At 35.8% G+C, this 11,210-nt stretch overlaps 1 protein-coding gene across 1 annotated transcript; it reads right to left on the bottom strand.

Moving 5' to 3' along the window:
- Nucleotides 1-2,893: 2,893 nt before the first annotated feature.
- kcne4.S (potassium channel, voltage gated subfamily E regulatory beta subunit 4 S homeolog) lies at nt 2,894-6,670 on the bottom strand. Its single transcript, XM_018265810.2, has 2 exons — nt 5,976-6,670; nt 2,894-4,406 (listed from the first exon to the last, which is right to left on the bottom strand). Exon 2 carries the CDS (start codon nt 4,352-4,354, stop codon nt 3,866-3,868), a length of 489 nt encoding a protein of 162 aa, XP_018121299.1. The 5' UTR covers nt 4,355-4,406; nt 5,976-6,670; the 3' UTR covers nt 2,894-3,865.
- Between the last annotated feature and the right edge of the window lie 4,540 nt (nt 6,671-11,210).

Genomic DNA, 11,210 nt, shown 5'->3' with positions numbered 1-11,210 from the left:
ACCTATCACTGCAGTGAACACCATCTGAATATTTCTATTGCGGAATAGGACTTGCGTGGAACATAAATTTTCTCTGTTTTCATCACAAAAAATGGAATTAGCTATTTAAGCAACACCCATTATCATACTTCCCAACATTTTAGAAATGAAAAGAGGGGCAATAATTTTGCCGGGCGTAGCGTGGTGAAATTTTATGACCACGCCAATATTGGCCACACCCCCTAATTACCATGTTCATTTTTCATAATTTGGCAGGTTATGAAAGTTTGAACATATTTCTGTGGTTTTTTTTTCCAGTTATTACAGTTTTGCTAATGAAGGTGAATTGCCCTTTAAGCTGTGAGTCTAACTTCTCCCAAGAGACCTCCTTATCTAAATTGTTACAATTACTTATTTGCTTATCTCAAAATTGTTACAAAAGAATCTTATCTGAACCTCGTGGCTGTTCTGGGCTCTCTGCCAAAAGCCAATTAAATTAGAAACATTGTATCATTTTTTAGTTGTTCATTACAGAGAAAATCGGGACTTTCCAGTACAAACACGTGCCTGCAGGTTGAGCTGTCAAAAGCAGGACTGTCCCTCTAAAAACGGGACAGTTGGGAGGTATGCATTATAACAGGTAATATTAGTAACATACAATGACATGCTTTCTGTGCTTTGTTCTTTAGTTTACTTGTCATTTAGTTGTCATAGTATAGTTGTCATTCAGCCTTTAAAACAGGGAATTAGTTATAGATGTTTGTTAATTGGCTGGGGCTAAAAAGCTCCTTGCTCTTTCACTATAGCTCCTGGGTTAAGGGAAAGTGCACTCTTGGGGGCAGATTTATCAAGGGTCGAAGTGAATTTGAGGGAATTTTCCAAGTAAAAAAATTCGAAGCAATTTTTTGGATACTTCGACCATCGTATAGGATACTACGACTTCGAATTTACTTTGAATTCGAAGTAAAAATAGTTAGAATATTTGACCATTCGATAATCGAAATACTGTCTCTTTAAAAAACTTTGACTTCAATACTTCGCCAAATTAAACCTGCCGAAGTGCTATGTTAGCCTATGGGGACCTTCTAGACCATTTTTCCAAGTCTTTACACATCGAAGTAAAATCGCTCGATCATGCGCTAAAATCGTCAAACGATTTTACTTTGATTGTTCGATGGCCAAATTCGGTGAAAAATCCTTCGACTTCGAAGTCAAAGTATTTCAATTCGAGGGTCGAAATTTCGAATTATTTATCACTTCGAAATTCGACCCTTGATAAATCTGCCCCTTGGTCTTACAGTCACACTGTTTGCTGGGGGACTTGATTTTAAATACACTACAAACTTAGAATGCTCACAGATAGTGTAGGACTCATGTACAATATTTTGGCCAAAGTGTGGTACCAACACCTATAATTTTTTATAATAATTACTTTTAGGCAATCCGTGCACTGGCAATTTTTCTCATTCAATTATATCATATGGACCTGACTGTTTATAATAAAAACAAAGTTAGGTCCACATAGACTTGGAGTGGAGGAATCTCCTAGGCTCAACCATCTCAACAGCTGTAGGATACATTGTCACACAACTCAAGGAAACTTGTGTATTGTAACAAACAATGTCCCCCCTGCTGTAAATCACTAGGGTAAATGAAATCACATCAGTGTTCAATAACCTGTATAAAAGCACTCAGCCTCCATGCTTTTATATAGTCATGAAATCTCCACAGTGACTTATAATATCCTTATAATGTATAAGTGGGTAAACGATTCCCTATATAATATATCTATGTAATGTATCGTGTAACTATGTCATTTCATGATAATTACTCTTTTAAATGAGGAGAAAAAAAGACCTTTTTGAAATAAATAAAATACATTTATTTAAATAATTCAATATATCAGATACAAAAGATCTCAGGCATAGATGTTCCATTTGGTGTCACAGTCATAATGCAGCGTGAAACAAAGTAACTAGAAAAAACTCCTCTAGTTCTTTCTTCTACAGTCACTGCCTTTGGGTCTTTTAGTCAAATGCCATTTCTATGGTCTTCTGTAAACTGTGGGAAACGGCTGTTGTATAGACCAGAGTGATATCATAGAAAATGTCAGAAGACGTGGCACCTCACAGTTCATCCCAGAGACAATTTACACTTTACAAAGTACAGCTCAATACAAATCAGTCATGGCACAAGAAGGTTAGAAAATCTGTGTACAGTGTAGAAATTATAAAGATACATATTAGTGCCAAGCAAACCAATACAAACCTTCTGTTCTTGGCACTATCTGTTACCTCTTTTATTGGATATATTTATAAAAGTCTCCACATGAAGGGAGAGAGAAAACCACCATGAACTTACTAAAGCACCCTGTCACATTCAGCCGGATTTGCTCTATGGCTAAAGAGCATCGGTGAGAGTACAGCCACACTAGAAGCTAAACCACACAAAATGCATACACACACCTAACATATCAGATTTATTTCCCAGATACTGTATATACATGTCCTAGCAACTCTAAGCTGATTTACATAGGATTCATTTAGATCAGGTTGTTAAGTTTCCACCTTTTTAAAGGAACAGTAACGTCAAAAAATAAAAGTGTTTTAAAGTAATGAAAATGTAATGCAGTGTTGCCCTGCACTGGTAAAACTGATGTGTTTGCTTAAGAAACACTACTATTGTTTGTATAAATAAGCTGCTGTGGAGCAATGGGGGTAGCCATTCAAAGGAGAAAAGGCTCAGGTTACACAGCAGATAGCAAATAAGCTCTGTCTGTCAGATGGTGTTATCTGTTATCCATTAGTTATCCTGTGCCATATAGCCGTTTTTCAATTTCCACCATTGCTCCACAGCAGCTTGTTTATATGAACTATAGTAGTGTTTCTGAAGCAAAGAGATCAGTTTTACCAGTGCAGGGCAACACTACATGATATTTTCATTACTTTAAAACACTTGAATTTTTTGGTGTTACTGTTCCTTTAAAAACGAGATAGGCAGCTATTTTCTTTGGCCAGCCTAGATATCGCAGAGGTTTGCAAAATGTGTGATAGGCAGAACACTTTCCTTACAATCTGGCTTTGCAACGTGGCGTTTATCTGCACTTGCTTTGCAGGATTCTTAATATATATGTTCCGGGCTTGAATAAGTTAAGGAGATAATCGTATTCATTATCTGTACTGGTCTAAAATTTTCCCAGGAAATCCAGATGTTACATTTCAGCTGTAAAATGGCTTTTATATCCATAAAAAAATCCCCTTGGCTAACTGAATCACTGTATTTTTAAACACATTCTATGTATTTTGTTGTGTATATGGTCTGTGCAAACTAGGCCTAAGCTCCTAGTTTCCATCAGATTTAATTAAGGAAGGAGGAAAACCAAAAGTTAGTCCATGGTTAAACTGAGATATTATTTCAGAACAAGAGAAGTCCATTTACATTATAGACAAGGCAATCATAAAATACATCATAAATGGACACCAGTTTCTACTGTGTTGTATTTGGTTTTGGATTTTTAAAGCTTTTTTGTTTTTTGTTTTACTTTTCTCTTAAACCTTTTCCAGTTCCGCTGTATGACATTCTCACTTGTAGTAATGCGTTTTCCCTAAGACAGGGCACACTAAACTGTACAGGGCCTGTTCTTTGGCTATTCTAAGGCCACGTCAAATATGGTTTATTGTGAGATTAAAGCCTTTTAAGCTACTTAGTTTACCAGAGGTGAAAGGAAGATATTTTTATTCCCCTTGACGCACGCTCATGGTTGTCTATGTGCTGCAGCTGCCCTGACCATCACAGGACTCATCACACAACTTGGCTTCAAACATAAGAGCTAGGTCTCACATCTAGAGATACTAGAGATTCCTATATGTCCAGATGTGAAAGGTCGCTAGGAAATCTGCCTTTTGTCGTCATCCTTCTCAACCTCTGGAACATCTTGGAGAAGTCCTTCTGGAGATTCTTCCTGGATAGTTATTTGGACATCAGATGTGGAGGACTCAGAGCTTAAACTACTGCCTTCCATACTGCAGGCAGCACAGGAGAAAGCAGGGATCATGTTTTCTTGGAGGGCACTGAACATGCTGGAAGCCTGTAGAGATAAAGGGACTGACAAAGCAGGGGTGGTCTTTCTGCCACTCAGCCACTGTCTCTCCTCATCACTGCAGAGAAGCAATATATTGGCTTCTTTATCCCTTCTTTTCGTTTTCATGTAGACCAGCATGATCCCCATAAGAAATATTCCATAGAAAGACAAAACAATCAGAATGTAGAAGTATTCATGGCTGTCATTCCCATTGGTCACTTTTCTTGGTTGATCCATAGACAAGCTGACAGCTGGGCTTGCCATGGTCCCATTCATTGCTTCCATCCTCAACATTGAAGAAGTTGAACTTTATGTTCTGCTCAGTAAAAACAGACTACGAGTTCTTCTAGAAAGCAAACAATATATTGATTTAGAAGAAATTCAGCAAAGATTCATTCATACATACACACATTCATACATAGGTATGATACATTGTATTGTAAGGTTTAATCCCCCACTGAAATCCAACATTTGATCAGGGACCCACTTAGAGAAAGTTACATGAAACTATTGATGTATTATTAATTTAGCAATAGCTCCAATGATATCTAAGGTGGCAACTTTCACCCAAAAATCTCACTTCTAAAAGTATGTAAAAGAGTAAACAGACAGTTTCCTTATAGGCGAACTATTGCGAAAACGAAAATTTAATATAAGCTTCAGCATACTAAAACTTTTAGAAACTAAATAAAATCAATTAAAAATTCTGCAGCAATTCTGAACTAATCAAGTTTATGTTCACTATTCCTCTCTCAGCATCTGTTTCTCTTCATTCTCTCTTCATGCAGCAGTTGGGTGTCAGATAATCATTGACAGTTAGATCCAATATATCTTATAATGGGGCTCCTTTTGCCTAGAAGCTCACTCTATTAAAACACCAGACATCATGTCTCTCTACATGCAGAATTTGTGCAAAAGGCAGTTATTTTGTTACATTTTGTTTCTACTGGAATTAGTTATTTGAATGAGCTCTTATTCATCTGCTAGGAAAGGAAGCACCTCCTATAAGATATATTGGATCTAACTGTCAATGACTATCTGACACCCAACTGCTAAAAGAAGACAGAATGAAGAGAAACAAAAGCTGAGAGAGGGATAGTGAATATAAACTTGATTATTTCAGAAACAATGCAGAATATTTTATTGATTGTGTTTAGAAAGTTTCTTATTTCAGTATGATGAATCTTATATTACATTTTCGCAATAGTTCCCCTTTAAATGTCTCGTTAACAGCTCTTCAGCTTCACAGTTTCTGAACCACTGGTCTACTGTAACAAAAATATCTATAAGATAGAAATATAGATAAATAATAAATGGTCATGAAGTCTTCACGGACATCAAAAAAAAAAAAAAAATTTAAAGGGGACAAATGAACTTAAACATGACAATGATTATAGTCAGTCCAGGTCTATTCATATGTTATCTGCGCGCACCTTTGGAATATGAATTCACAAGGTCAGTATTGTGTTGAAGAAATCAGAACAAAAATGAAGTCATTCTTTTAAATGGACAGTTAGTATGACTTTGTTTAGCTATAATTTTGCCAAGCAGTATGTGATCTACTGGGCTAAGATTGCATTGAGTGACTTTATAAGAACCCCCATTGATACTCTGAGCAGCTAGCTGATGCTAAGGGCTATAGTGGTAGTCAATATTGCTGTCTGTATTTTTTATGGAACGTTTTTCTTCTCTCTCAGACTATGGGGAATATGTCAGGATGCTACTGTAGCTACAGGCTGTTTCAAATGAAGGCAAACTATAATGTGTTGGATCTTACTATTGTGGGGGCTGTACTGATATTAACGTGCCACAAATTCAGATTAATAAAAGCGGTATAAGATATATTACAGTCAGTGACTAAAAAGTCAGAGGATTAATGAAACATACACACACAGAGAAATGCTGTAACACTTACTTGTGTGTCTTGCAAGAGGTTCAGAGTAGAGGTGCGGCTGTTTTTGGTAGCTGGCAAGAAGAATAAAGCTGGGTGCTGGCCGGTATACTGGAGAGGGGCTGTAACTGCTGGGAGAATATATAGGCAGGCGTCTGTGTGACATGCTAGGGAAAGGGGAGGTACAAGGTTTCATCCAGCTGAATGTGTGGCAAGACTCTGAGTGAGGGATGTGTGGGGTGTGACGGATCCAGAGAACATGAATAAGACTGGATGGAATAGAAGAAAGGATATACAGTTTATCTACATCCACATAACATATATTGGCAGATAAAGAAGCTACAGAGGGCCCTGTTCAGCAGAGCTTACAATCTAAAAATGAAAAAGAAATATGACAAAACTGTTTCTGGGCTTACATGTATTCACCTAGGCAACTGTAATACAGTGCACAGGGCCAGTGAAACAAACTCTTTGACTGCTGAATAAATGTTATGAAAAAAGTCAAATCTTGCTCTCCTGTATTTAGTCTTCCTATATTCCTTCAGCCCCCCAGGTAAAACAACTGACAGGCAATTACATGAGTTTGTAGCAGTTCCCCCCACCCCCGCTTTTCCTGCTGAACTTCATCCATGTTTATTATACTATCAAGCAAAATTTTTGTCTCTAGCATGAACCTAGCCTAGATTGCTACTTGTGTTGGTCTAAAAACAGAGTACATCATTTTCAGTGGTGCAAGGTACATAGGGGCAAATTTACTAACCGCCGAAAATTCACCAGTGACGGCTTCGCTCACAGCGCAACACTTCGTCAGGCATAGATTCGCCAGGACAATGCTAATTCCCTAAAATCCGAAGTTGTGTCTAGGGCGCCGAACGCTGACGAAGTTGCGCTAGCGTTACTGCGCCAAGCAAAGCGAAGTTGCGCTAGAGTTGCCTAATTTGCATACGGCGGGAAGTTAAAGTTGAACGGACATATATCTTGCAGCAAATACATTACACTACACAAACCCGGGAAACCTTAATAAAAGAAAATAGAGTTGTTATATTGCCCTACACATTAGCCCAGTGTATAGTTTATGTGCCATATGTTAGGAAATGTAGAGGGAAAAAAATGTTACGCTTTTTGCAGCCTATCACCCTGAAAAAAAGACAACAGCAGAACTCCTATCTACTCTATTGCACGTCGCCTGGTCTGAGGTGTCGAAGGCAAGTCTGGCGCAAGAAGTAACGTTCAGTAAAATCCGCATCTTAGTGAATTTGCGTAGTTACGTCCATTCGCCAGAGTGTAAATTTGCCAGGCGTTAGGGAGCGAAGTACCGCTAGAGTCTATCTCCTTCGTTAGTGAAGTTACGCCAGCGACTGTTAGTAAATCAGCGAAGTACCGAAATAACGTCACGCTGGCGAATTTTCGCCGGCGTTACTCACTTCGTCCTTTAGTAAATTTGCCCCATAGACTACAAAATATAGCATAGACATCTGCACTGTCTGCCTTAGATCTGTGACTACATGTTTTAAATGGGACCTGTCTCTGTTTCTACTGATCCTGGACTATATCTAGCTTCACAGTAGTGCCAACTGCATGCTCACTACCCTACAGACTGCTTGTGCATTACAAGAGAACTGTGGGAAACATCTAACAAGTAACTTTCATATATGTATGAAGCATTGAAAGGGTTTGAAAGGATTGCTGTTTAACTCTCTCTTATAGCTGTTCTTTTACTGAGATATGTTGGTACATTATATATTTTGAGAGTAAAAGCGAACTTGTTGTCTAAAAAAGAGGGGAGTGCACTTCTTAGAAAATGTAATCAGCTTGTGCATTACTATACCTTGCTTGCTGTGCAAGTGTGCCGTACAGTACCTACTAAAGCTATAGCTTTGCTTCTTCAAAACTGCTTGGCAATTATTTCTTGCTCTGCTTTATTTATATAATATTCAGTAGTTCTGTTTAGCCCCTAGGTAGCCAAAGTATGCTTATGAGATCTAATTTGCCCATTGGTGGAGCAATCAGAAGCTTAGTCATTCTCTTTCTTTTAAAATTCTTTTTATTGAATTTTCATGAAAATACAATGAATTAAATATATGAACAATCATATTATGGAATAAAAGAACAATTCATATGAGTAAAATTCAAGAGATGTTTTCATGTATCTGAACCATGAAATAACCAGAAACAAATCAAAACAAAAACAAAAACAAAAAGACCCGTACTTTTTTTTAAAAAAGATAATTAAGACATGGGAAGTCAGTACAAATAGTTTTAACACACTATTACCAAATTCATTCATTAGCGATCATCTTGTCCCATCAGTTTAAGGATAAAATCTTTTTTAGAAACATCTAAAGATGAAATATACAGGGACCATCTGTTTTTAACTTTATTTCTTTGAATAGAATCATCCATCCTAAATCTAACAGCTTCTTGCATACATAGCTTATGTAAATATGAAATTACATCTTTCAAAGAAGGGGGTTTATCTTTAATCCAAAACAGAAAAATAGACTTTCGAGTAGCAGCCATAACCAGCCAACAGAAAGACAGTATTTCATCTGTAATCTTCCCAGAAGAATCACTCTGTGATAACTGAAACGAATCTTTAAGATCTAACAGTGCATATTGGGGTTTCAACAATATATCTAACGTGACCACTCCTTTTATATAACGTGAAATTTTCTCCCATAAAGTTGTGATAAGTGGACATACCCACATATAATGAAAAAAGTCAACATTTTGCTCTTTGCATTTCGGACAATAAGAAACCTTCTGAGAATTTTTATTTTCTTGAAACAATTGTCCATAACCCAGATGAATGAATCTAAATTGCTGATCTCTCCAGCTCTCAGAAAGTACATTCTTTCTAAAATTTTGAAACGATCTCAAAAGGTCTTTGGAAGAAATGTTTATCCCTAAAAACACGGACCATTTTTTACTGGAATTATCAAGTGGATCAAAATCATTAGAAATTGGGTTTAGAAGATGTGATGAGATCCATGAAATATTATTTAGTTTGAGATCTTCAGTTAATTGCACTACGGAATCATAAAACTGATGATGATTTAGTTGTGACTTTGTTTTGTGATCAATTAGTTGAAAACCTTGTCTAATTTGCAAATAACTTAATCTCTCTTTCTCAGAAAGACCATATTGTTCTTTAATTTTGTTCCAAGAAAGAGGATCTCCTGAAACTGGATCAATAATATGACTAATTTGAAAAAATACCAAATCTTCTCCACCTATGAGAGACAATATTTCTTCCCTTTTTAGGAAAACCTCCCAAAAAAAAAGGAGATAAGAAAGGTGAAACATTAAAATTTAAATTATTCTGTTTACACAAAATTTTCCAAGTGCTGAATGTATCTCTATATATTGGGTTTCTTTTAATATCAATATTTTGCTCTGACCAACCTCTATGTAGAGAAGAAATAATATGCTCTTTTGAGTCTAAAAATTGTTCCAAATCTAGATTTGTGAATTTCTCTCTACCAGACAACCATTCAACAATATATCTAGTATTTGCAGCAACATTAAACTTTCTAAAATCTGGAACATTAAGTCCCCCTAAGCATTTAGGTTTCCTAAGTTTAGATAAAGAAATTTTTGCTTTTTTGTTATGCCAGGTAAAATTACTTAAAATTCGATCCATCTTCTGCACATCTGAGTGCTTTAACAATAGTGGGAGATTTAATATAGGAAATGCAATTTTTGGAAAGATCAACATCTTAAATAATGCTATTCTTCCCATTAAATTTAATGGACTATCCATCCATTTTTTACAAAGAGTATTCATTATTTGAATTAATGGGTTATAATTTAATGAATATAACTTAGAGAGATCAGAAGAGACCAGCAATCCTAAATATTTCAATGTACCAGAAGGAGATTTAATGTGAAGGTCAACAAGTAATTGTCTTGGAATGACATTACCAATGTTTAAAATATTTGTTTTGCTAGAGTTTATAAAGTACCCCGAAAAAGTTTTATAATAATCAAAAAATTTAAAAATGTTCTTAAGTGATAGTGTAGGATTACTAACAATTAAGAGAAGATCATCAGCATATGCTAATGACCTAATATGTTTGCCGTCAATCATCAACCCTTGAAATAAATCAGAAGAGTCCATAAATCTAATTAAAGGCTCCATAGAAATATTGAACAAAAGTGGGGACAAAGGGCAACCCTGGCGAGTTCCTCTATACAAACCAAATGTTTCAGAAAGTTCACCAACTACAGCAATTCTCGCTTTAGGATTTGAATATATGGAATGAAGCAGTCCAATAAATTGACCTCTAAAGCCAAATCTGTCACAGCATTCAGAAAGATATTTCCAGGAAACATTATCAAAGGCCTTTTCGGCATCAAGGCTCAAAATTGAACATGGAACCCTAGATTTCTTGGCTTTATAAATGACATTTAATAAAGTACGTATATTTTTAACCCCAGTCCTATTTTTCACAAAACCATTTTGTTGAGAAGAAATAATAGTAGGCAGTAATAAAGATAATCTATCAGCTATTATTTTCGTTAATATCTTAAAGTCAATATTTATTAAGGAAATAGGTCTGAAAGAAGCAGGTTGAGAAAGGTCTTTACCTTCTTTTGGAATTAACTTAATATGGGAGACCAAACTAGAATCTAAAATTTTCCCATGACAATAAATTTCGTTATATAAATCAGTTAAAAAGGGGGCAAATTCCATTTTCATATTTTTATAAAAGGGAGAAGTGAATCCATCAGGCCCTCCTGCTTTAAAATCTTTAAGTGAATTAATGGTTAATAATACTTCTTGAGTAGTAATTGGTTGATTAAGCGAAGCTAACTGTTCTTCAGAGAGTTTTGGAAAATCGACCTTCGAAAGAAAAGTTAAGCTTTCAATGTCATTTGTTTGTGAAGGGGAATAAATAGATTCAAAATAACATTTAAAAATATTAACCACATCTTTCGGAAGATTAGTTAAATTACCTAAATGGTTTCTAATCAACATTGGTTTATGAGAACTCTTACTATTTTTAAACATATTAGCTAAGAATCTGTTAGACTTATTATGCAAATTACTAAATTTAGCTTTGTAATAAGCCAATGAAGATTGATCTCTCAGGTTAGTCCAATATTTAAGTTTATCCAAAGATTCTTTATACTCCTCACTATGTTGTCTAGATGGATGCATAATAAAATTTAAATAAGCCTTTTTCTGAGCTTTAGGCTTAGTCATTCTCACACGCTGTGTTGTGCTAATGAGAAGATCCCATGTGATCAGAGAAG

Source organism: Xenopus laevis, chromosome 5S, assembly GCF_017654675.1.
Source record: "Xenopus laevis strain J_2021 chromosome 5S, Xenopus_laevis_v10.1, whole genome shotgun sequence".
Classification (NCBI taxonomy): Eukaryota; Metazoa; Chordata; class Amphibia; order Anura; family Pipidae; genus Xenopus; species Xenopus laevis.
The sequence above is the reverse complement of the archived record's forward strand: the minus strand, read 5'-3'. Positions and strand labels throughout refer to the sequence as shown.